At 37.9% G+C, this 26,891-nt stretch overlaps 1 protein-coding gene across 1 annotated transcript in view; it reads left to right on the forward strand.

Moving 5' to 3' along the window:
* The first annotated feature begins 5,064 nt into the window (after window positions 1-5,064).
* Window positions 5,065-26,891, forward strand: part of LOC132295577 (tricalbin-3-like) — a 49,588-nt gene continuing 27,761 nt past the window's right edge. Inside the window, exons 1-3 of the mRNA XM_059793876.1 lie at window positions 5,065-6,503; window positions 7,138-7,379; window positions 19,933-19,951. Of these exons, the coding sequence (XP_059649859.1) occupies window positions 5,608-6,503; window positions 7,138-7,379; window positions 19,933-19,951 (1,157 nt within the window). The 5' untranslated portion in view covers window positions 5,065-5,607. The remainder of the gene's footprint in view (window positions 6,504-7,137; window positions 7,380-19,932; window positions 19,952-26,891) is intronic.

The following is a 26,891-nucleotide window of genomic DNA, read 5'->3' on the forward strand; positions in this document are numbered from 1 at the left end:
AATAAAGAGATTTACAATCTTATCTCATGCTAAACATTTAATCTCATATGTTAAAACAATTTATAAGATTAAATTTACGAATTCATAAATGAATTAATCCCATTAACATGCATCATTACTATCATACATTTTTAATTCACATATCATTGTTCTTAAATCCCTATTTATTGTTTGGTCCCTTAAATAATCAATTCGGTGCCAAACGAAACATGTTTACCTAAATATACACATTAGTGCTCGAGCGCCAAACAGCGCTCAAGCGCTATTTCCTAAAAATGGGCGCTCGATCCCTATAAAACAGTGCTCTAGCGCTATTTCGGGAAACAACTCGAAAAGTCCAACTTTTAGCCTTGTTCTCCATTGTTAAGGGTCCTAAAGCATGTTACTAAGTTGCGTAATCATTCATGAACGAATTAACATCAATTTAACATGCATAAACCGGTTTAAAGTAGATCTAAGCCTTTATTTTACCAAAAACATTCAACATGTACTAAGATGAACATATATTCACAAAACCTATATTCTAGATCCATTTAAACATGAACACAGATTTTACAAATCCCTAATGTTAACTAGAGACATACAGAACACAGGATTTAAGGGAGATGTGTAGAATAGAGGACTTGCCTTAAGCTTTCGAATCGAAAGTTAAACTCATTCCTCCTCCTTCTTCTTCTCTAACGTCGGCAACCTTTGGGTTACCACCGTTCACTCCGCTGATCCGATCTACCCACGAACGGATCTTCTTTCTTCTTCTTCTTCCTCTAGCTTTCTTTTTCTCTCTGTCTTTCGCATGCCTTTCTCTCTCTCTTTCCCGCCCTTCTTTATTCTTTTCTTTCTCTTTTCTTTTCCTAGACTACATATATGTATATATATATATATATATATATATATGTATACACACTCATCCCCATAGGCCAATATCCAATCCATAAAAGATCCCTTTTAAATAGTCCAAGCCCTATCTAGTTGGTCCAAGAACTACAAGCCCAATCCATAACCTTTTAAAAAAATAATAATAAACAAATCATTTAACTAAACAATTAAACAATTAAAAGCCATTTAATTAAATAAACACATCACACATAAAATTAATTAAAAGAATGCACATACACAATTAGCCACATCAATAAATTTAAATTAAACAAAAAATAAATAAATGAAACAACTAAAAACAAATAATCAAATAATTACATAATTAAATATAAAAGAAAATAATCAAATAGCCACATAATTAAATAAAAATACAATTAAAGCACTTAAATAAATCTCTAGAAATTAGGGGTATTACATACCGTATGGGCTTGGATTCAAAGTGAATAATATCATACTATGTAGTGAAGTGGGTCGCTATAATATTTTTTTAATTTTAGTTTTAGTATAAGGGCATTTTAGGCATTTCATCAATAACTGTACTTATTTGCACAATTGAACATGGCTAGTTGCACATTTTGTATAAAATTGGAGTATTTCTTGCACTTTACCCTAAAATTAGTGATGGATAGTTGTAACTTTTGCCAAGAGAAGTAACTTTTATGTTTTAGGACTAGAGTGACGACTGTTAGGTGCTAAATGTTATACGTTTTAACCCTTAACTTGCGTGTTTTATTCTCTTAGTAATAGTTTTATCTGTGACTTTTATGTTGTTTTAGCGTTTTTCTTTATTTTAGGGCCTTAGTTATAATATCAGTCAAAACTAGTGATTTTGGGCTCTAAAAGATGATATTTTAGAGGTTAGGGGAAGACCACATCCATTGGGCTGAGCAATGATGAAGATCCAAGTCCAATTAGACCTATAACAATTAGACCTATAAAAGAGCCCAAGAGAAGCCCACAAGCTGATGAGAATGGAAACAAGAAGAAAATAAAGAATCATTCTCCAACTAGGAAACTTTCTCCAAAATTAGGAACTTGAACCCATTTTAGTATTTTGTATGTATCTCTTTATGTAAGCATCAAAATGACTTCATTTTCACGTTTGTTGAAATTAAATTCGAAAATCTACAATTTTGTATTTCACGTAAATTTTGTGAAAATGATGTTTACCATGTCAAAATTGGGTTGGAAGTCAGAACGAATTTTGGAGTCCAAGTTTAGCAGAATTTTCATATATCTCCTATTTGGAAAAGGGAACTTTGGGGTTATTCTTCTCTTATTTAAAAAGAGTTCTCTACACTATTAGGGGATCATCATCATATAAAAAGCAGCAAGAGGCTGAAATCAGAGAAGAATAATGCATAAGAAAGAAGGGATCGACCTATGGCGGCGAAGATGCTCTCCCCAACCATGAAGAAGTCCATTCCAGTTATGAGCAGCTAAAAGCTTTGCTAGGGCTGTGATGTAGCCCTATCTTAGCACTATTGGTTTGATTGTATTTGTTTATTGGAGAACAATATTTTTAATGCATGATTGTGTAACCTAGATGATTCTTATTTGACTTTTCAATAGAAGTTGTTTTTAAAGTTTTAATCCAATTGCAAAGTATTTTCTATATTGCCTTAGGTATTTGATGCTTGTGATTGAGCATAACTCATCTACTTCTTGTAGTTGTGAATGAGATAGTTATGCAGTGGTTTTTCATTGAATATAATTTTAGGGTTTTATGGATTATACTTAGAAAAGATAGACCATATTACACCCTAGAGTAGAGTAGTTAGGTTGATGGTTTATGCTAATCGAAGATAGTTCATATATGTTTAGCTTTAATTTTATATTATCTTCTAACTGAATTAATATGTGTTTGTAGCCATGATTAATTTTTTATGCATGTTTCATTCATTTCTTTTTTTCTTTTTTTTTTTCCCTGAATGGGATGATTTTATATACAAAAGATAAACAGTACAAGTGCATAAGAAGGTATACCTCCTTTTACAATTCAAGAGCTAGAATAAGCCCATTTCTAGTATATACTAGAGTAAAAAACAGAATACATTAGCATAATACAACTAAAACACAAGTATAAAATCTTCTAGACTAAGCTTGAGGTAAGACAAAACTTCCCAAACTATAGTCTTGGCAACATAAGAAGCTTGATCTTTGCATCCATCATGAAGAACAACATTCCTAACAATCCAAATCTTTCAAATAGTGATTGCAAAAATAGCACTCAAAACCTTTTTCTTAATAGATTTATTAGAAATTTGTAAACAAAACCAGTCCACAACTTGCATCAGTGAATCACAAACTCGCAAATCCATTTGCAGCAGACAGAACAGTTCCTGCCAAATTGCCTGAGCATAAGGACATGTGTAAAATAAATGATCATTTGTGTCCATATTATTCCAACAATTGTGACAAATAGATGTCAAAACAATCCCACACTTGTGCAAATTCACCAAAGACACATTTCTATTGTGTATAATAATACAAACAACCACAACAATTCTAGGTCTGCAATTTTTCCAATTTAAACCACTCCATTTCTGTACTTGACCTGAATATCTGCATGCATTCCAAGCTGCTTTCAAAGAGAATTTACAATGCTTCCAAACAATAAGATTTGTCCCAAAATTAATATTAAGCCTTTAAAGAACATCTTTTATTTCCTCAGGCAAATAAGCAAGTATATCCCATCTACCATCAACTATAATATCAGCTATCATAAGATTTTTGTCAACTTGTCTAGTAGCCCTAAATTTCTGGATTAGTGACTGATTCTCACACTAAGGATCTGTTAACAATTTAAAAACCAGTCCATCCCCAATCTTAAACTCAGCATTATCCAATACCATCTGTCTTACCCCTATCAACTGTTTCAAAATCACTAAATCACTGCACTTTGGAACCCCATGCCAAAAAGAACCTCTTTGCAAATACACATCATGAAGCCATTTAATCAACAATTTGTCCTTCTTCTGCACAAAATCCCAACAGAGAGTCATTTTTGCAGCTACATCAATCTTTTGAATTCTTCTAATATTAAAACCTCCCTCTGAAACAGGTAGAGTAACCCTGACTCCATTTTAAATGAGACATCTTCTTTACATCCTGTTTACCACTCCACAAAAACTGTTTGAATCTTCTTTTAAGCCTAATTTTAATTTCCTAAGGGATCTTAAATCCAAAAACCCAATGATACAAATATGAATATAGAACTGATCTAATCATTTCTACTTTTCCTGCAATAGACAGATTGATTGTGTTCCAGTGAGCCAGTTTAGCATTAATCTTATCCATCAAAGATCTGAAATCACCTGTTCTTAAGTTCTTGTTAGACAAAGGCAGCCCTAAGTACTTAAAGGAAAATCCTTGGCCCTAATCAATTTTTGCATGTTTCATATCTCTCTAATAAATTGATGTAACCAACTGATAGTGTGATATTAGTGGTGAAATCATGTCCCTAGTCTCTTTTTTCATATTTTTCTCATTTAATTCAAATGCTTAATTTAATTTTTTTGTTCAGTAGATTAAATTATTATTCCATCATAATTTGTTTGTCCTATTTTAAATTAATTTAAAATTTAAGAAGTCTGTTAATAACTTAATTAATACAAGTCTCTTGGGTATGACACCCCTACAAGAAGTTCTATATGCAAAGATTCGTGCACTTACGAATGGTTATATTTAAGCTTTCAATAACGACGTTCTAATTATGGGTTTTGTTCTTTTTTTATTTTTATTTATTTATTTTTTATATCTATTTACCGCTATCCATTTCAATGGAATTTTTTTTTGGACCAACATTGAATTTATTTCAGTTGAATTCCTTTGTATTGTAATTATGTTTGATTTGAGTAATTATTTGATAATTCCAGCCCATTAACATTTAGTGGGCGAATTTAATTCTGACTATTCAATGAAAAAAATGTTCCCGTAAAATTGTAATAATATATTACAAAAAAATCTTAACAATTATTTAGATTAAATTAGTCCAGTGTTACGTGTTGCCTAGGATTTACAAAATAAAATGGTTATTTTGAGAATAGAGTTCCCCAAGAACCGTGCTATGAGGCCTAAGTTGCGGACACGAAAATAGTGTTAGACGTGTCAACAAATTGATACGATCCACGTGTCGTTATAAAAAGAAGGTAGTAGTAGTACTATTATCCACGTTGTTTCCAATTTTTTTGAGGCTTTGAAAGTAGCTCTGCGTGTCTCTAAAATCAAAATACGCGTAATGTATGTTAGTTACCACGAACAATCATCCTTCAGTCCTCTTCTTGATTTAAACACTCATTTCTCTCTAACAACAATAATTCGTATCACGGCTTTGATTATCTTCTGGGAATTTTTATCTCATCAATTTCTTGTCTGCGTGTGTATAATATACACATACACACATAATACTCATCTTCATCGAAAGCTATCACGGTTTTGATTTTTATTGAATGAAGTTGGGTAGTTAAACTTTAACTTGTCTTCTTCAATCTTTGTTCATTCACAATTTCGATTGAACTAACGATTGTGTAGTGTAGGGTTCTTAACAACACAACACACACAACAAGGTTAAGTCTATTCAAGTCTACCAATCTGAATGTTCACGCCCATGTTCTACCAATTGTTGCTTTCGATTTCCCTAAATCATTGTTGTTTTTCAATAAATGGTTGTTTTCAATTTCCCTATATCAAAGATCGGTTTATGTAGTAGTGTAGTAGGGTTCTTAATAAATGGTTGTTTTACAATCAACCTGCACGGCCTGTGATTTCTTTCAAGTTTCTTCACCTAAAATCCATGAAATTACTAGTATCCCCGAAGAAGAAAGGAAATGGAGTTTCGCACTGATTGGCTCTTGTTCCAGAAGAAGAAGAAAAAAGGTTGTGGGAATGACTCTTTCGTCCAACAATTCTCGCCCAAAATGGATTATTCTTCGGGCATGTATGATCCCAACCAATTCCAATTCCAGTTCCAGTCCCAGTTCCGGAAGTAGACATAGTTTTAACATAGAATTCACCAAAAATCCGGCTTCGGCTGCTGCAAGACAGGGCATAAAAAGCTTCGTACTGAAGCGGAAGATTTTATCGGATGAACTAGATGAAGGAGAAGTGGGTGTTGCTTCTCAAGACTCCATTCAAATGGGTTCAAATTTTACTAACTTCAGTGAAGACCCTATTGTCGATAAGCTGAGGACTCAGCTGGGTGTTATACACCCTATCCCCTCACCTCCCATTAATCGGAACATTGTTGGCTTGTTTGTCTTCTTTTTCTTTGTTGGTGTTGTTTTCGATAAACTATGGACTTCCAGGAAGAGGAATAGCAAACCGGGCAATGGGAATCGGCCTGGTATTTGGCCACAGGTACCCACCAGTTTTTCTTTATTCCTCGAGAAGGATTTGCAGAGGAAAGAATCAGTTGAATGGGTGAATATGGTTTTGGGGAAGTTGTGGAAGGTTTACAAACCTGGGATTGAGAATTGGATCATTGGGTTGCTTCAGCCGGTCATTGATAATCTTAAGAAACCTGACTATGTACAAAGAGTTGAAATTAAGCAGTTCTCGTTGGGTGATGAACCATTGTCAGTTAGGAACGTTGAGCGCAGAACTTCTCGCCGAGTCAATGATTTGCAGTAAGTCATTCCTTGAAATTCTGCTGCTCTTTTTTTAATCAGATTCTTGTTTGCTTCAGCTCTTGTTTTATGCTCATCCTTCAAAGTAGCACTTTGTTGTTTGGTTTGACTTGATAATCTTCAAGATTGTATCAATTTAATTTGATTTTGATCTGCATTTGTCTTTTTGAACCGCTTAGACAAAAAACGAGAAAAGAGCAGTACATGTTGTGTTGTGTTGTTTCACATTTTAAGTGGTAGTAAGTTTCATACAATAAAATAGATACTCCAGTCTTAAGTGGTAGGAGTAATAAAGAATAGGAATAGGATCAGAGCAATGATGGTAACATGCCATGAGAGATTAGAAGGAGAACAAAATAATTGAAATCAGATAAAAATGAGTTGCGGTAAGCAGAACGAATTGGAGATTCTGTTTCTCTTGGTTTTCCTTGGGTATTTATCAATCCAGTTTATAAAATTTAATTGCCAAAATTCACCCCTCCTTGGTATAAAGTGGGATGTGCTTAGAATTTGTGTTTGTGTGTGTCTATATTATATATATATTGCTACTTTTGGAACTCATTATCTGTTGACCAAAGAGTATTTCATTATTTTTTTTTTTATTTTTTTTTTTCTCTGTTGTTGATGTTATCAGATACCAAATAGGCCTCCGTTATGCTGGTGGTGCTCGTATGCTGTTAATGCTATCATTGAAATTTGGCATTATCCCTGTTGTCGTGCCAGTTGGTGTCCGAGATTTTGACATTGATGGGGAACTTTGGGTCAAATTGCGATTGATACCATCAGAGCCTTGGGTGGGAGCTGTTTCATGGGCTTTTGTTTCTCTTCCAAAGATAAAATTTGAACTGTCACCATTTCGTTTGTTCAATCTAATGGGTATGTCATTATTTCATGGCTTTCAAGAGATGATCTTATTTCTGCATCAAAGTTTGAAGATTATATTTATATGTGATTTCTAGTATCAAATATAAGAAAAATAAAAAATTGAGTCAAAAGTGGAAGGAAATGAGAAACAAAAGAAAGAGGAAATTTTTGCAATGTTTAGGAGTAAATTTACCAAGCCCAGTAAATGATAAATAGATTGATCCTTTCTTTGGTAGAGTATCTTCATTTTTGCTGGCATTACACTCCCGGAGAAGGGTAAAGGTAGAATCTTTATAACAAGGGAGAGATTGTGGAACAAGAAAAAGAAAAAGAAAAAGCAAAAGCGATGGTTAGCCGTTGCACTGGCCTAATGATCTGCTAAAAGAGCAGAAGTTGGGAAACAAAAGAAAAAGAAGAGGGAAGATAAGAAAGAAAAGAAAAAAGATGAAAGGATGTATCAAATTATTTTCTCTTCCACCCTTTTGCTTATTTTCAATGCTTAAAGTTTCCATATCTCCATTCAGCTTGTGTTTCTATGCAAAGATATTGCTGAGGTTGACCACCTTGGTGTTCCTCTGAATAATCTAGGATTAGCTTGGTTTTGAATATATCTGATCTTGATTAATGCCCCGTCTCAAATAAGGTTCTAGAAGACTTATCAAAAAAAAAAAAAAAAGGTTCTAGAAGACTGATTCAACTTCTTACATACGTTTTCTTCACTACGGTGTACTCTTAACCCAGGTGACGGTGTCATGTGTTCCTCTTCCACATCTTTAAAGGAAAACTCATTTCTAACGTTCAGATAAACCAGAGGCCAAGTTGCACAAGCTCCTGCTGACAACAACATTTTGTATGACTTCATTTTAGAAGGGTCTTATGCTTATATACTCCATATGTCTGTTCCACATAGTCTACTAGCATTTGACTGAAACCTTAGGCAACCAATCATACTTTATCTCCATATTATCTATGTTTTGCAGATAAAGTAGCACATTGCTGTTGTGATGTCAGAGTTAACAATAAAGGTTAATACCCTAGCTATTTGTGTTCAGGAACAAAGTTCTAAAACACGGTACACAAAATGAATTTAGTGATAGCCATTTGTGTTCAGGAATAAAGTTCGAGAACATGGTACACATACATGGAATTGCAATACCAAAACTATTTTCCTACTTCTTCCTTTAATGTTCTTGTTTAGATGAAGATGTAGATTAGATGAATTATAACAAGATAGGGTTATATTTTGTGACCATTCACATCCAAGTACATCAGATTATACGCATCTCATGACTAATTTAATAGTTTTCAAAATGATTTTTAGTTATACTTGATTCAAAATGATCTTAACTATCATTAAATCAACTTATTAAGGTACTAATTCACAAATTGATATAAAGATATAAAGTGAGATCAACTTTCCTGGGTTTTGTTTATAAATTCTTTTTTAGTATTCTTCTCCTTCGGCTGCCTCCTTCAAGCCTGCCTTCTTCAGTTTCTCTCCCCCTTAGACATTTATTCCCCAATTTGTATTGCTCTCTCTCTCTCTCTCTCTCCAACCGCTATATTAGGTGGAAAGGTTACCTATTTTAGTTGACAACTTGACTTCTTCTTCTAAGATTATCAATAGTGAGGATGCTTCCCAAAGCAGTTGTCCACGAGAAAAAAGCTACCTTCAGTGGTGCTTTTGTCCTCCAAATAGCTTTCCAAGGAAAAACAGGGCAAGAAGCTCCACCTTACTAAAATAGAAGGACTTGACCTCGAACACCCCTCTCGAGGAACCCACCCACACTATCTCATCCATGCCCACCCCGACCACCATCTGGCTATAGATGAAAGCCAGAAGATCTGTAACCTCCAATAGTTCCCAATCACGGAACTGTCTACGAAACTGTAAATCTCAAGTCACCAATCCATTATCAAGACGATAATAATCAGCAACTAAAGCATCTCTACACATAGCAATTTGCTAAATTTGAGGGAACGTACGGGCCAAAGCCAAATCCCCACACCATATGTCTTCCCAAAATCTGACATTTCTTCCGCTTTGAACAACCTTGAACCGAATCCTTTTAGAAAATTCATCCCAACCTTTACGGATAAGTTTCCAAGAGCCCATACCCTTTGGGAATCTAACCTCCCTAGACTACCATCCGCCAACACCCTCCCCGTATTGACAAGCGATGACACGCCTCCAAAGCTTGGTCCTCTCTCTCCCAAATCTCCATAACCACTTTCCCAACAACGCCTTGTTAAACACGTCCAGCCTTCGAATGCCTAAACCACCCATTTTAATAGGGGAATGCACTTTACTCCAGTCAACCAAGTGATACTTGAACTCATCTCCTAAACCGCCCCACAAGAACTTCTGAGTAACATTAAGTCTTCTAATAACTATCTTTGCACATCGGAAAAAGTGACAAAAAATAGGTCAGAAGGTTTGAGAGTGTGCTTTTCATAAGAGTAACCCTCCCCCCTTTTCGACGAGGCTCCCAAAGGGAGTCCCAAGTAGGAGATCAGAAAAGAGCCAACACCACATCCCAGCGTATCAGCCAGAACACGAATATCTTCCACCACCCTAATTAGGACAATCTCACTTTTTCCAATATTTATCTTCAAACCAGAAATAACTTGGAAACATGCCAACATGCACCTTAAATACCTCAGCTGACTAAGATTAGCATCACAAAAGACAATGGTATCATCCAGCAAAAAGCAGGTGGGAAATGACTAACTGGTTGGGGGCTCTACCCACTGAGAATCCCTGAATAAACCCAAGCTTCCCCACCCTGCCTATCAAACACCTAAAAGCCTCCATAACAATAATAAACAAGAATGGGGAGAGAGGGTCCCCCTGCCTCAAGCCTCGAGAACTAGCAGAGAAACCAACCGGTGATCCATTCACTAAAACAGAGAACCATGTTGTTGAAATGTAGAAAAAAATCCACGCCCTCCACTTTTGACCAAAGCCCATTCTCTTCATCATATACATCAAAAAAATCCCAGTAGACATGATCATAAGCCTTTTCAATATCTAATTTGAACACGACCCCCGGAATTCCACTTTTTGCCCTAGCCTCAATACACTCACTGGCAATCAACACTGAATCCAGAATTTGACGCCCTTCCAACAAAAGCATTCTGAGAATTTAAAATTACCCCATCAAGCACTCTCCTCAGTCGAATGGCTAGCACTTTCACAATAACCTTTATACACAACCCCAACAAGGCTAATGGGTCTGAAATCCTGAGCCTCAATTGCTCCACCCTTTTTTGGGACAAGAGTAATAAAGGAAACATTGAGACTCTTCTCAAACAATCCATGTAGGAAAAAGGAACCAATTGCCCCCATCACCTCAACTTTCACCACCTCCCAATTATGCTGAAAGAAAGCTAAAGTAGAACCATCCGGTCCAAGAGCTTTATCCCCATCACAGCTCCTCACAGCCGCCAACACCTCCTCCTCCCCAAACTGCATCTCAAGCCAGTCTCTATCACCATCCGAGATAACCGCAAACTCAATCCTATTAAGCAAAGGCCTCCAAGAAGCAGTCTCCTCAAAGAGTTGCTTGAAAAAAGACATGAGCCCATTCCGGATATCATCATTTGCAGATACCGTAAAACCCCTCAACAAAACCTTTTTTCCCAACTACTTGGGGTCGGCTACATTTAAAAAAAAAAAAAAAAAAGAGCCCAGTGCACGAAGCTCCTGCCTCTATAGGGAGCGTCAATTTCTAGCCTCACCTCTACATGCGGGGAGGCTGTTTCTCGTTTTGAACCGGCGACTTCCACGTGGCAATGGAGCGACCTCACCATTGCGCCAAGGCCTGCCCTCCATCTGGAGTTGGCTACATGAATCCTATTTTCTTTTTCAAACTATAAAGTTTTATCACTAACTAACAATAGTTAGAAGGATTAGTCTTAAATATATATAAAAGAGCGAGACATGTAAATGGATTATCATGTTATTCTTATTTTTAATAAAATAGCCATTAATTTAATATATTTATATACCTCAAGTGTCATTAAATTAACACTTCCATTTTAATCATTCCGTTATTCAATCTTACTATGTATGTTACTGAACATGTCAATTAGAGAGGATCAAGAATATCATATTAATGCAAATAAATTCTAAACACGCATCCAAAATCCATTTTGAACATTTAAATCTCTAACAATCCATTAAATTATTATTATTATTTTTTGAGTATTCATTAAAGAGTGCCCAAAAGGGGGGCGCGGTCCAGAACAAGATGCATAAAAACCTATAGCCTTAAGCTATCCACAAAATCCAAAAGAATCTCCAAAGATTTTCAATTAGAGCCCTAGATCCAAAAGAATAGAGAACAAATAATAGAAAATCTAAGCACTGCCCAAGGAGACTTCACCCCATCAAAGGATCTCCTATTCCTCTTTTTCAATAAGGCCACCAAAAAGGGGGGCAGTCCATGCATCTCTGACTTGGGAATGCACTTGGCAACTATCCCAAGCATCAATCAAACTCCTCGCGAACTTTGGCATTACTCACTGGACCCAAAGATGGCACTTAACATATCCCACCCATCCTTTCCTCTAGGGAAATGAAGGAGGAGATGATCCACCATCTCCTCATCCCTCTTGCACGTAGAACACCAATTGATAAAAATCTGACTACCCCTTCTCAAATTCTCAATGGTCAAAATCCTCCCCAAAGCTGCTCTCCAACGAAATAATCCATTAACCGTACTCGGTCACATTCAAACACTGTTATTAAAAAGAAATGAATAATCATTATTACAAGAATCAAATTTAAGAACTATTAGGAAATTCTAACAATTAGTTTTTAAATTTTCATAATTATATGTACTACTAAGATATTAATCCTCATAATCATCATAAAAGTAAGACATGGAAAATTTATTTATTTTTTTATAAATAAAATCTATTAGAAAGCGTACAAAAGGGGAACACATCCCAAGAGATATACAAGAAACCAAACAAAAACCCTATGGACCCAAAGCCCCCCAAAAGTCCACAATCTCATCTAAAGATATACAATTTCTGCCCATCACCTAACTGAAAAGAGAACTAATAATAGCAAATTTCAGCGCCCCAATGAGGTTTCCTCTCCATCAAAAGATCTTTTATTTCGCTCTTTCCAGATGCTCTACCAAACGCAAAGGGGGGTCTGTTGACTTTAAGATATAAACAAATCAAAAGTAAGTGATAAAGAAGAAGAAGAAAAAGAGAAGAAAACGGATGAGAGAAAAAGAGAAAGAGATGGGGAAAGAGAGAAAGAATAAAAGTATACTTTCATCCTTCCACCACATTCTATTTATAACAACAAGTTTCAGAAATTACACATAAGCCCTAACATTATATAAGTAATAACAAATAAGCCCCTGACAGCACTCCCCCTTAAGTTGGTGCAAAGATATCTATCATGCCTAGCTTGACTAACATATTTTGCAAGCAAGTCTTGCTCACACCCTTCCTCAAAACATCAGCAACCTGATCATGTGTATTGACGTATGGAGTACAAACCAACCCATGATGAAGCTTTTCCTTGATGAAGTGTCGATCGACTTCAATGTGCTTTGTCCTGTCATGTTGAACTGGATTGTGGGCAATGCTAATAGTAGCCTTGTTGTCACAATACAACTTCATTGACTCGCGAACAGGATAACCCAACTCACCTAACATCATACGTAGCCATAACAACTCACAAACTCCATGTGCCATGGATCTGAACTTAGCCTCTGCACTAGATCTAGCTACTACAGATTGTTTCTTGCTTCGCCATGAAACAAGATTACCTCCAACAAATGTGCAATATCCTGAAGTAGAACGTCGATTTGTCACAGACCCTACCCAATCAGTATCACTATAGGCTTCAACACGCAAGTGGCCATGACTGCCAAACAATATTCCCTTACCAGGCGAACCCTTGAGGTAGCGAAGAACATGGTGAGCTGCCTCAAGGTAAGGTGTACGTGGAGCATGCATAAGCTGACTAATCACACTAACAGCATAGACAATATCCGGGTGCGTGAGAGATAAGTAAATCAGTCTCCCAACCAATCATTGAAATCTTCCCACATCATTTACATCATTAAGCTTATGGTTCTGCTCAATGGGAATATCAATTGGTTTAGCTCCGAGTTTGCCTGTTTCAACCAACATATCTAACACATACTTCCGTTGAGAAATGAACACCCCTTTCTTCGATCTGCACACCTCAATGCCAAGAAAGTATCTTAATGATCCGAGGTCTTTAACCTCGAACTCTGTCTCCAAGAATGACTTCATTCGATGAATCTCTTTTGGATCATTTCCAATGATAACAATATCTTCAACATATACAATAAGGGCAGTGGTGTAGCCCTGGTGCTTGTTGATGAAGAGTATGATCTGCCTGACTCTGTGTGTACCCTACTCTTTTCACAGCAGTGCTGAACCTCTCAAACCAAGCACGTGGCGATTGCTTTAACCCATACAAAGCTTTATTTAGCTTGTACACTAAATTTGGACCATTAACAAGCTTAAACCCTGGTGGCATAGTCATATACACCTCTTCCTCCAAGTCACCATGAAGGAAAGCATTCTTTACATCTAGCTGATGTAAGGGCCAATTCAAATTAGCTGCCAAAGAAAGAAGAACACGTATAGAGTTCATCTTGGCAACTGGAGCAAATGTTTCCAGATAATCAACTCCATAGGTCTGAGTGAAGCCCTTTGCAACTAACCGAGCTTTATATCTCTCAATTGTTCCGTCTGCATGATACTTTATTGTGTCGACCCATTTGTAGCCTATTAGTTTCTTACCCCCAGGTAATGGAACAATATCCCAAGTACCATTTTTCTCAAGGGCCTTCATTTCTTCAAGCATAGCTTTCTTCCATGGAGTTTGACTGAGAGCATCTGAAACACTAGAAGGAACACATATAGAGGAGATACACGAAGTGAAAGCACGATATGTTGGAGATAAGGCATCATACGATACAAACTGAGATATGGGATGCTTTGTACAACTACGAACACCCTTACGATAGGCAATAGGGACATCAAGATCAACAGGAATGCTATTGGGAAACGAATCAGGAGTATCAATGTCAATTAAGGAACTACTTGGATCGAGGGAGACTTTTTGGTCCTGGGGTGAGTCAATAACTTGTTTTGCCCTCCTAGTGTAGACAATTGGATGCTTCCCCTGCTACAAATCATTAGTGTTAGGAGGACTAGACATAGACATCTCAGTAAGAAGCTCCCCTTGAATGGGAACATGCGAAGGAAGGGGGTATTCCCTCTGAATGGACAACGAATTCTCTACCTGTATAGTAGTCTCCCCCTGTAGAGAATTCCGAGTAGTGGAAAAAAGGGAATAGACTCAAAGAATGTAACATCCATGGATACAAAGCGACGACGAGTGGTAAGGTTATAACACCAATACCCTTTCTGAGTGGCAGAGTATCCAAGAAAGACACATCGGATTGCCTTAGGGTCCATTTTGCCCTTGCGATGATGAATGTGAACATAACAAACACAACCAAACACTTTTGGAGGAATAGTAAACAAGGCAGTGTCATGGTGTAAGACAGAGAAGGGGGATCGATAGCCAAGAACCTTAGAAGGCATGCGATTGATAAGGTATGTAGCTGTTAAAGTTGCATCAGCCCAATAACTTTTAGGCACTTCCATTCCAATTAGAAGAGAACGGGTCACCTTTGTAATACGACGGTGTTTTCTTTCAGCTACACTGTTCTGTTCTGGTGTATCGACACAAGAGGTTTGATGGATAATCCCGTTATCAGCAAAAAAGGAGGCAAGACCACCATACATAAACTCTCCTCCATTATCAGATCGAAGGATTTTGAGGGGACAACCAAACTGAGTACATACCATCCTATGAAAGGTTTTAAAAATGGAATGAACTTCATCTTTGGTTTTCATAAGATAAAGCCAAGTACATCAACTAAAGTCATCAACAAATTGAAAACCAAGTAACGAAGTAGTAGATTCAGGACCCCACACATCAGAATGAACAAGCTGCAAAGGAGCTGTATTTTTATTAATACTAGTAGGATAAGAAACACGTCATTGTTTGGCAAGAACACATGTTTCACAATTTAACTCAAGATTCAACAGAAGCAAACTGGGGAAGCACATGCTTCAAAACTGGAAGAGGTAAATGACCTAGTTTATTATGCCATTGCATTAACAGATCTTTATTGACATTACCATTCCTAACACTAGATTGATTTGCAGCATAATAAGAAGTTGGCTTCGCGTTCAGCAAATACAAGCCATTGTCCTCACGTCCACTTCCAATCATCTTCCCCGTGTTCAAGTCCTGAAACACACAATGAGATGGAAAAAAAGTTACACTACAATTTAAGCCTTTTGTAATGTGACTGACAGAAAGGAGGTTATTGGTAAACTTTGGGACATGATAAGATTAGGAGAGGCAAAAATAGTGCCTTTCCTCGTAATGGAGGTGAAGGTGCCATCAGCCACTCTAACCTTATCCTTACCAAAACATAAACTGTACGTACCAGTTATGTGATCAGTGGTTCTTGAATCAATGATCCAGGGTGCTCCACCAGATAATGTGGAAACTTGATGTGCCGAATGATAGGTACCTGTCTGAGCGAAGTTAGAGGTGGAAATGGAGGAATGTTGTGATAGTAGATTTCGGAGAGAATCAAGTTCAGCCCCGGACAAAGAATTCGGTGGCCCTGAGGAGGCATGACCAATAGAAGCAATCTCACGCTCTACAGTATGTGCCGTAGATAACCTCCTAAATGGACCAGGCCTTGGCCTAGCATTCACATTAGCAAGAGCTGGAAGTAGGGCGACTGTGTAGATTCTGGCATGTTTCCCTAGTGTGGCGCGTACGCCCACAGTGATCACACCTTAACTTGCTTTTGTCATCCTGTTTCCCTCCTTTTGGTGGATTGGGCTTGTTCCATTATTGTGTGGCAAGAGCAGACCTGTCAGACAATGGTAATTCTGGCTCAGGCTTAGTGTATACAAGTGCAGACATAGCCTTCATTCTACTCTCCTCTGCCTGGATATACGAAAGCACATCTCTAACAAAAGTAGGGGTTGGATACCTGCGTAACACTTTTTTTTTTTTTTGATAAGTAAATATGTATTAGAAAATGTTCAAAAGGGGTACACGTCCCAAGAGCTGTACAACCTGCCTAACACTTGTACCCTGGCATGCTCGTATCTCGGATGCAGACTACCCAAGAACTAATAGATTCAATTCCTTTCTACCATAGCATGAAATACTTTAACATCAGCTGCACACACATATATGTAGTCTTGGTAGTGATCTAACTCTTCCCATTTACCACATAGAGTGTGGTAATATGTAGCAAGAGTTTGGTCTTCTTGCTTGAATCTTGAAATTTGTTGTTGGAGTTCATACAGTTTTGCAAAATTACCAACTGAGGAATATGTCTTTTCCACAGCTGTCCATAGTTTTTTAGCTGTTTTCACAAACAAAAACCCTTTGCTGATTTGTGGCTGCATGGACTGCAACAACCACGTCATAACTAGCTCATTATTTGCACTCCACTCTTTGAATTTAGGATCGCTCTTGAAGGGATACGTGACAGTCCCTTCGATATGGTCGATCATCCTACGACCAGTGATATGCATACGAGCAGATTGAGCCCACTCCATATAGTTCGTCTCATCCAGCCTAACAGTCGTAATACAAAGGCCTGGATGGTGATCACTACTATCTCTCAATACTGGAGTCAGACTAGGAGAAGACCCAAATTCTTTTGAAGTCACCTTTGAGCCAAACATATTATCAAACAATTTCTGGGTATACAATCCTCAGAAACAAAAACAGCAACAAAACACGTAGAGAACCACCTTTCTAACACAGGAACTTCAACTAAAAAGATTACTGTCTTCTGAAATGCATAAAAAAGTGACTACATAGTCACCACACAAACCCTAGAAAGCAACAAAGTAGACTATACCAGAATTGCGAACGACGAAGAAAAAGCCGTTGTTGTAGAACCCCGCGAACACAAAAAAAACACCGATCGAGATTGCAATAGCTTAAAAAAAAAAAAAAAAACCCTTCCTTGCAAACAAATCCCATCTTAGAATCTTTTCAAAACCCTTCACACCCACTAGGGTTTACACAAACTTGCCCTAGGGTTTCAACTACAAACCTAGAGCTTTACAAACCATGCTCTAATACCATGTTGACTTTAAGATATAATCAAATCAAAAGTAAGTGATAAAGAAGAAGAAGAAAAAGAGAAGAAAGCGGATGAGAGAAAAAGAGAAAGAGATGGGGAAAGAGAGAAAGAATAAAAGAATACTTTCATCCTTCCACCACATTCTATTTATAACAAGAAGTTTTAGAAATTACACATAAGCCCCAACATTATATAAGTGATAACAAATAAGCCCCTGACAACAGGGTCACCCTCCAATAGACAAGAGCATGGGCCCCTACCCTTTGGCCCCGCCAAATGTCAATTAACTCCCTTGAAGACCGTGACATAATCCAGTGGGTGCCAAAAAGACCAAAAATAAGACTCTAGCAATCATAAGCGATAGGACAATGCAAGATGGTCTTCCAGGCCGGTTAGATCTGTTGCTGGCGTGGGAGTGTGGAAATTTATTCGCAAGGGGGGACAAGCTTTCTAAGCATATTAGGTTCAAAGTTGGGGAGGGCAGGGATGTTTGGTTCTTGAAGGATTATTGGTGTGGGGGATTGCTCGTTGTCTCGGTTGTTTCCGAGACTTTTTAGGATTGTTGCGGATAGACATGCTACGGTAGCGGACTGTTATCGGCTTGATAGCGGAAGGCTTACGTGGGATGTGCATTTTCGGCGTTCTTTTCAGGATTGGGAACTTGAGGATGTCCTTGGCCTTTTCGATCTTTTGTATAGGCAGGACATGAAAAATTTATCAAGAATAAACTTAGATATTTATCCTCATAGTTATCATAAAGGTACAACAAAAAAAACAACCAAGACTTTTCCCAATTAGTTGGGATCGGCTACATGAATCCCATGTTTCCATTCTGCTCTATTTAAGTCCATAGTCTCAGTCAATCATATGCTATCATATCTTTCTTTACCACCTCTACCCATGTTTTTTTTTTTTTTTTGATAGGTAAAGATGTATAAACAAACATGCTCAGAGGGGAGCGAACCCTTACAAAACAAAACAAAAACGCAAACGCATCAATACAACGATAAGTTGTCAACAAAATCCAAAAAACCAATCTACAGATGGGCAGTTTTTCCCATTAACCCAAGAATAAAGAGAATGCAAAATGTTTGCCTTGATAACCCACACTGACGATTCCTGTCCTTCGAAAGATCTCCTATTCCTCTCATGCCACAACCCCCACCAAATACAAAGAGGTGCAACCCTCCACGCCTTCCTAACCTGACTTTCTACTCTATTCCCTCTCCAAGCTTCTAACATATCCCTCGTATTACTTGACACTACCCATTCCACCCCAAAAACATTCAGCATCAGACTCCACACATCCGCTGCCACCCTACAATGCAACAAGAGATGATTGACCGATTCACCCGCCTTCTTACACATGCAACACCAATTAACTGTAATTTGGCGTCTTTTTCTGAGATTATCCAAAGTAAGAATGCTGCCAAGTGCCGCTGTCCACGTGAAAAATGCCACCTTTATTGGAGCTGAAGTCCTCCAAACAGCCTTCCAAGGAAACCCATTGCTCATCGAACTCGTAAGACTTTTATTAAACAGCCCCACCTTAAACACCCCTCTAGAATCCCCCTTCCACACCATCTCATCCCTTCCTCCCCCCTCCACCACTTGGCTATAGATTAATCCCATTAACTCGGTAAACTCCAACAACTCCCAATCATTAAAATTTCTACGAAATCTCACATCCCAAGTAGCTCTCCCATTCTCTAACCTAAAATAATCTGCCACCACCGCATGCTTCACCTCAACCATCCTATAAAGTCTAGGAAACCTACAAGCCAACGCCACATCCCCACACCAAACATCTGTCCTTACCCTCAATGCGGACTATGTCACTTTTCCTAGCCGGCGTACTTAAAGGTTTTCTTTGCACATGTCCAAACCATCTTAACTGTCGCAATAATCATAAAGGTTCTTGGAATTTACTTTTTAATAGACATTCTGAATAAACTTACTTATCAAAAAAAATATATACATTCTGAATAAACTTAAATTTTCTTCGTGAAGATTACCTATTTTAATAGAAGTCTTGTAGTTTTAATGTTAATTTATCGCCACTCCTATTTAAACTATACTACTAATCCATTATTTTACTCCTATTTAGACTATACTAATTATTCATTCAATCTTTAAAAAAGGTTCCTTGACCTTATGATGTATATTAAATCATGTTTACTCCTTTTTGAGTACATTACTTGATATCAAATTTCAATGTTTCACATTATTATTAAGGGCAATATGGTTTAATACTGTGTGTTATGTAAAACTTCTGGTTTGAATGTAAATCTTCTGGAATTGAAAATACTAATGTGTTCTGTTCTCTCTTCCTCTTATGTGCATGTATTGGGCAATACCAGCAATTCCCGTCCTCTCAATGTGAGTGGTCTTTTTATCTCATCTATGCACACACAATAATGTTTACTTTCTCCCTATTGCTCTTTTTACTTTTTAATTTCTTTTTTCATTTTTTGCACCAAGTATCTCCACCCCACACCCCCCTCCCCCCCCATCATTGTTGTATTAGTAGTTGTTTTCATTATGTTTTCTGTTTATTTATTCCAATTTTCATATGGATACTTAAATGATTTGCTCATATGCATTTAAGACACATTATTCTTCATATTAATTTTGTATACTAGATCAAATGTCATGCCACATGGATCAAGTACCTGAATTTTCTGTGAATTATGGTGTAATTTGTTTCGATGTTTGAAGCCGTTTGATGGCCCTTTTCTATTGTTCGAAGGATTTAAATATTAAAGTTACACCCTCTCTAATAGTTTTAAGGGTTTTTTATTTTTTATTTTTTTTCCCCTAAATCGTTTAAGCTTCTTTTAGAGTAGATGGTTGTTAACATGGTATCAGAACAGTCAAGGTCCTGTGTTCTAACCTCACTATCACCCTGATAATTACAATTGAAATGTGTGTTGGACCAAAAGAAGGCCACACACGAGGGGGCGTGTTGAAGGGTTTAAATATTAATTTTACACCCTCTCTAATAGTTTATGCTTTTATAGTAGATGGTTGTTAACATCTGTTATTGAATTACTTACTGAATTTCGGGACTGATTTATTTGGACCAATCCAATCCTATGGGGTGCGCATAGGGCTGGTGAGTCTTCTTGGATGATTTCGGGTCAATCAAATTGAGATAAGCGCAAGTCCTACCAGTAACAGTGAAGGTGGATTGTGTTGTGTCGAGACTCTTGGTGATAATCCCTCCCTTCAAATTAGTCCTGTGAAATTGGATGGAAGCAATTACTTATGTTTGCTATCGGTCAAGGCTCGTGGCTTATATTGATATTTGACCGGAGCATGTAAGCAGCCCAAACCTTCAGAACCCTTTTTTGATCAATGGGTATCTGAAATTCCTTGGTCATATATTGGGTAGTTAACTCCATGCAGCCACATATCAGTTGTGGCTATCTTCTTGATTCCACGCTTGCCATTAGACTTCTGTAGCTTAGACCTATTCTCAGATTGGGAATGACGCATGAGCCTATGAATTGAGGAAGAAAATTTGTGAGACCAAACAAGGAGCTATCTCTATTGCGCAACATTATACTGATCTTAGAAGTATGAGGAAAGTGTTGGGCTATAATCAGGATGTTGAGGCAGATTGTGCCAATGATGGTGCCAAATTTCAAAAACTACCAGACAAGGAGCATGTGTATTATTTCCTAGCTGGGCTTCACATGGAGTATGGCCAAATCCATGTTCAGGTGCTTGGTAGGGATCCATCTGTTCCCGTCTTTGTGCAGGCTTATGCATATGTTCAGCAAGACTTATCAAACAAAAAAAAAAAAAAAATGCATGTGTTCAGCAAGAGGAGAGTCGTAGGAGAGCTATGATTCACACTATGACTCAGGATTGCTCTGTTCTAGCTTCTATTCCTCAGAGAGATCAGAAAATCAGGATAACCTAGGAAATAGTGAGGGCTCTGGAGAAGGAGCAATTTAAGTGGGATTTATGCAGGAAGATGAGGAACACTAGGGATCATTGTTGGAAACCCAATGGTTGTTGCTTGGTCTGGATTCCCTCCTAGTCTTATGCATGTCTAGGAAGAGGAGAGCCGTAGGAGTGCTATGATTCACACTGTGACTTAGGCTTGCTCTGTTATAGCTTCTATTCCTCAGATACATCACACAAGGGTAGATTAGAAACCTCTGGTAGAACTGTAGAAATTCTCTCTGTAAAATATTCTGCCTCATCTATTAACATTAACATCTTGTACAAGTATATATAGGAAAGAGGGAAAGCTATACAAGGAAAGGAATAAAAAATATTCCTACAAATCTGTTCCTAATTTAAAGCAATCAATCTATCCTAATTTACTGCAATTAATCTGTCCTACAATCTTGTTCTAATTTACCATAGTGAGAAATCAATCAAATCCCTAAAATCAAGGGAAATAATATATATCTTCCAACACTCCCTCTCAAGCTGGAGCATAGATGTCTCGAATGCCCAGCTTGTCAAGTGCCAAATTGAAAGTCGTACTTGACACTCCCTTTGTCAAAAGATCAGCAAGCTGATGTTCTGTCTTCACAAACGGAGTGCAAATTAATCCACCTATCAACTTCTCCTTGATAAAGTGTCTATACACTTCAACATGTTTAGTACGATCATGTTGAACTGGATTGTGTGCAATGCTAATGGCAGCTTTGTTATCACAAAAAAGTTTCATTGGATCCCTAGAATTAAAGCCCAACTCCTTTAACAAAGCCTTTAGCCACAACATCTCACAAATACCATGAGCCATGGGTCTAAATTCTGCTTCAGCACTGGATATGGCCACAACAGATTGTTTCTTACTACGCCACGTGACTAGATTCTCTCCCACAAAGGTGTAGTATCCTGAAGTTGATCTTCTATCTATTACACATCCTGCCCAATCAGCATTTGTATATCCTTCCACTTCGAGATGACCATGGTTGGAGAATAGTAGACCTTTCCCAGGGGCTGATCTTAAATACCTGAGAATCCTGTGTACAACCAACATGTGTGTTTCGTAAGGAGCATGCATGAACTGACTTACTACACTCACCGCATAGGCTATGTCAGGGCGAGTATGTGCCAAATATATTAGCTTCCCAACCGACCTTTGGTATCTCTCTTTGTCTATAGGTGTATCATTTGTGCATTCACCTAACCTATGATTTTGTTCAATTGGAGTATCAATAGGTTTGCAAGCCAACATTTTCAGTCTCAGCCAATAAGTCTTAAGACATATTTTCGTTAGACATATTTTCGTTGGGAAACAAAGATCCCCTTCTTTGACCTAGCAACTTCAATACCCAAAAAATATTGTAAAGACCCAAGGTTTTTGATCTCAAATTCTTTTGCCAAATATGCTTTCAGCTTACCCATCTCCTCACCATCATTACTAGTCACCACAATATCATCCACGTACACGATTAAGGCAGTAATCTTACCTACAAGTGAATGTTTGAGAAAGAGAGTGTGATCTGACTGGCTCTGGTGGTATCCATATTTCTTCATGGCCTGAGTAAACTTGCCAAACCAAGCTCTACATGATTGCTTGAGTCCATATAAGGATTTCCTCAATCTGCATACGTTACCTCTTTTAGAGGAATTAACAAAGCCTGGAGGAAAGTCCATGTATACTTCTTCCTCTAAATCGCCGTGAAGAAATGCATTCTTCACATCAAACTGCTGAAGAGGCCACTCTAAATTTGCAGCCAAGGATAAGAGGACCCTTATTGTATTTATCTTCGCCACCAGTGCAAATGTTTCCTGGTAGTCTATCCCATAGGTTTGGGTATAACCTGTAGCTACCAATCTTGCTTTGAACCTCTCCACTGAACCATTTACCTTATGCTTCACTGTGAATACCCATTTGCAACCAACTGTCTTCTTTCCCTTTGGTAGCTCAAGAATTTTTCTGTAAAGCTTCCATTTCTTCAATCATGGCAGCTTTCCACTTGGGGTTGTCAAGAGCTTCTTGTAACTTATTAGGGATTGTCACGGATGATAACTGGTTTGCAAATATTTTATAAGATGAAGATAAACGATGTGAAGATGCAGAATGAGAGATGGGATATTTTACAAATGAAAAACTAAAACGAGAGGGAGGTTTTCTTTCTCGAGTGGGATAACGTGCCTAATTCTCAATAACTAATTCAGTAGCATCATGTGGTTAATCAAGTTGATCAATAGGTAAATGAGCTGACTCATTAATAGAAGTACAATAAAGCGTTTAGAGGAAGGAACTACCTCAGTATTACTAGTCACAGGAGCGCTTAATTAGTCATTGGGTTGATGAAGAGGTGGCTGAGTTGTCTGTGTCTTCTCCCTTCTTGAGTGTACAAATCTGTGTGGCTCAAGGAATTTCTTTGAAGTCGGTGTAGAATTTGCAGGAGATTCCTTCGAAGTCGATGCAGAAGTTTCAATAGATGATGATACATTGGTTAATGGTAGTGGCAACACCTCCCAAGACTTCTCTTCATTTCCCAAATTCTTCCCCTGAAGAGAAGCATTTGAATCTCCCCCTGAATAGTAAGCCTGATTTTCAACAAAAATAATGTCCATGGAAACAATTATCTTTGCTGAAGGAGGGTGATAGCATTTGTATCCCTTTTGTGTGGTAGAATACCCCAAGAAAATACACTTTAGTGCTCTCGGATCCAGCTTACTCCGTTGTTGTTTGTGGATATGAGTATAACAAACACAGCTAAACACTTTGGGTGGAATGTGAAGAAGAGTTGGAATAGTGTGTTTTTTTTTTCGATAAGTAAAAATTAAATAAAAAGGCGTTCAAAAAGGGAACGCGTCCCTTATACAAAAGTGGAACCGGGGTCTAAGGCCCCAGAGAATCCAAAAAAATGATTAAATCATCGGAAATGGAGTAAGAACTCCTCTTCACATAACTGAAAAGAGAGCGAACAATATAAAGTTTCAGCGTCGCCGTGGACGACTCCTTCCCTTCGAACATTCTTCTATTCCTCTCCTTCCAAATGCACCACCATACGCAATGTGGAACAATTCTCCAGTAATCGCTTACACCACTTCTCACACGACATCCTCTCCAAGCATGAATCAAATCCTTAGAGGAACGTGGCATTACCCAAAGCATGCCAAACAAACCAAGTATAAGATTCCAGCACCACGGGGCAATACATGAGGATATGATCAACTGACTCACCATCTTGTTTGCACAGGCAACACCAATTAACAAAATAGTTACCTCTCTTCCTCAAATTGACGATTGTCGTATGCCACGGGGCAATGCATGAGGATATGATCAACTGACTCACCATCCTGTTTGCACAGGCAACACCAATTAACAAAACAGTTACCTCTCTTCCTCAAATTGTTAATCGTCAGGATCTTTCCCCATACAGCTGACCATACAAAGAATGCCACTCTAGTTGGAGCAATAGAACGCCAAATGGTCTTCCACGGGAAGTCAAGGCTATCAAAGTTTGAAATTGAAGAATAGTGTGTGTTTTGGATAATGTCTGAAGATGAGTTTGAAACTGAAGGACTTTTGAAGGCATTCTATTAATGAGTTATGTTGCAGTAAGGACAACAACTCCCCATAAAGTTTTAGGAACGTTCATAGCAAAGAGTAATAACCTAGCAACAAGAGATGGCGATTCTTACGCTCTGCTACTCCATTCTGCTGGGGTGTGTCAACACACGAAGTTTGATGAATGATGCCATGAGCTTGAAAATAGACACTAAGCCCTCTCTTAAAATACTCCCCTCCATTATATGATCGTATAACCTATGCTTGTGTTAAACTGGGTCAAAACCATTTGGTGAAAGGTTTGGAAGGTGGCAAAAACATCACTTTTTTCTTTTAACAAATAGATCCATGAAACACGAGTGCGATCATCAATAAAGGAAACAAACCATTTAGAACCTAAATGATTAGGAACACGAGATGGCCCCCACACATCACTGTGAACAATTGAGAAAGGCGTAAATTTTTTATTAAAACTTGAAGGAGAAGAGTGCGATGGTGTTTGGCTAACACACAACTATCACAATGAAAATTAGAGACATCAATTTTGGAGAATAAGGATGGAAACAACTTATGCAAGTAGCTAAATGAGGGGTGTCCTAATCTTTTGTGCCATAGCCAAATCTGCTCTTCTGATGTTGACTTGCCAATTATTTGATTTGTTTTTCCATTCGAAGCCCAGTTCATATCTAAGTAGTACAAACCACCTCTTTCTCTACCAAGACCAATCTTTGCTCCCGTAAGTAGGTCCTAAAAGACACAATGAGTATCAAAGAATGTTACGGAACATTTAAGAGCCTTAATAATTTGACTAATGGACAATAGGTTATCAGATAAACATGGAACATGTAAGACACTTGAAAGAGACATCGAAGAAGTAATTGGAATGGAACCTTCCCCAGACACAATAGAAGTAGATCCATTTGCTGTTTTAACACTCTTTGTACTAGGATAAGTGTTATAAGAAGAAAAAAATCTAGATTCACTTGTCATATGATCAGTAGTACCTGAATTAATAATCCAAGATGACTCAACATAACCAGAAGTGTTCAAGGCTAATCCACAGTTACCTGTATTGGCTGAGTTACATGAAGCCTCTTTTAAGGATAGCTTCTGAGCATGCTTTTGAGCATACTCTTGCATTTTTTTATCTACCTAAGCTTAAGAATATTGTGGCTGGGCTGCAAAAGAAGATTGTGCATCAGACTGCACATCAAAGGTTGTATGATGTGCTCTAGAATTTGAGTTATCCCCCTTATTTTCACCTTTCTTACGGAACCAGTTTGGATAACTTCCAGCTTAAAACAAGTCTCTCGAGTATGTCTAGCCTTATTACAGTGGGTACAAAACAAAGACTCTTTGTTCTCAGGTTTCCTCGAGAAAGAGGTAACCAGTGCAATTGGAGTCTGCATAGTAGCCAAGGCTGAACTCTCCTGTGAGATACCTGTAAGCATGGTGGCCTGATGGAGCTCCTCACGTCGAACATAGGCATATGCATCGCGAAGATTAGGAAGAGGATCATGCCCTAAAACCTGTACTCTGATCTGATCAAACCCTGGGTCGAGGCCTGCTAGGAAATCGTAGACCCTTTCATTCTCAATTCTCTTCTTTAGCTTTGTTGTATCCCCAACACACTCCTTATCACATGGCTGGAGAAAATCCAGCTCCTGCGAAATGGCCTGCAAAGCAGAAAAATAGCTAGCCAATGTCTTCCCTTGCTATCGAGTCTCATTTGCTCTGTGCCTCAGTTCATAAATCTGAGAAGCAACACTACCATCAAAATAGGTTTGAGCCACGGCTTCCCAAATAGCATGAGCTGTGGGAAGT

Source organism: Cornus florida, unplaced genomic scaffold, assembly GCF_030987335.1.
Source record: "Cornus florida cultivar Cherokee Brave unplaced genomic scaffold, ASM3098733v1 CherokeeBrave_3.0.0_Hap2_Chr02, whole genome shotgun sequence".
In the NCBI taxonomy this organism is placed as follows: domain Eukaryota; kingdom Viridiplantae; phylum Streptophyta; class Magnoliopsida; order Cornales; family Cornaceae; genus Cornus; species Cornus florida.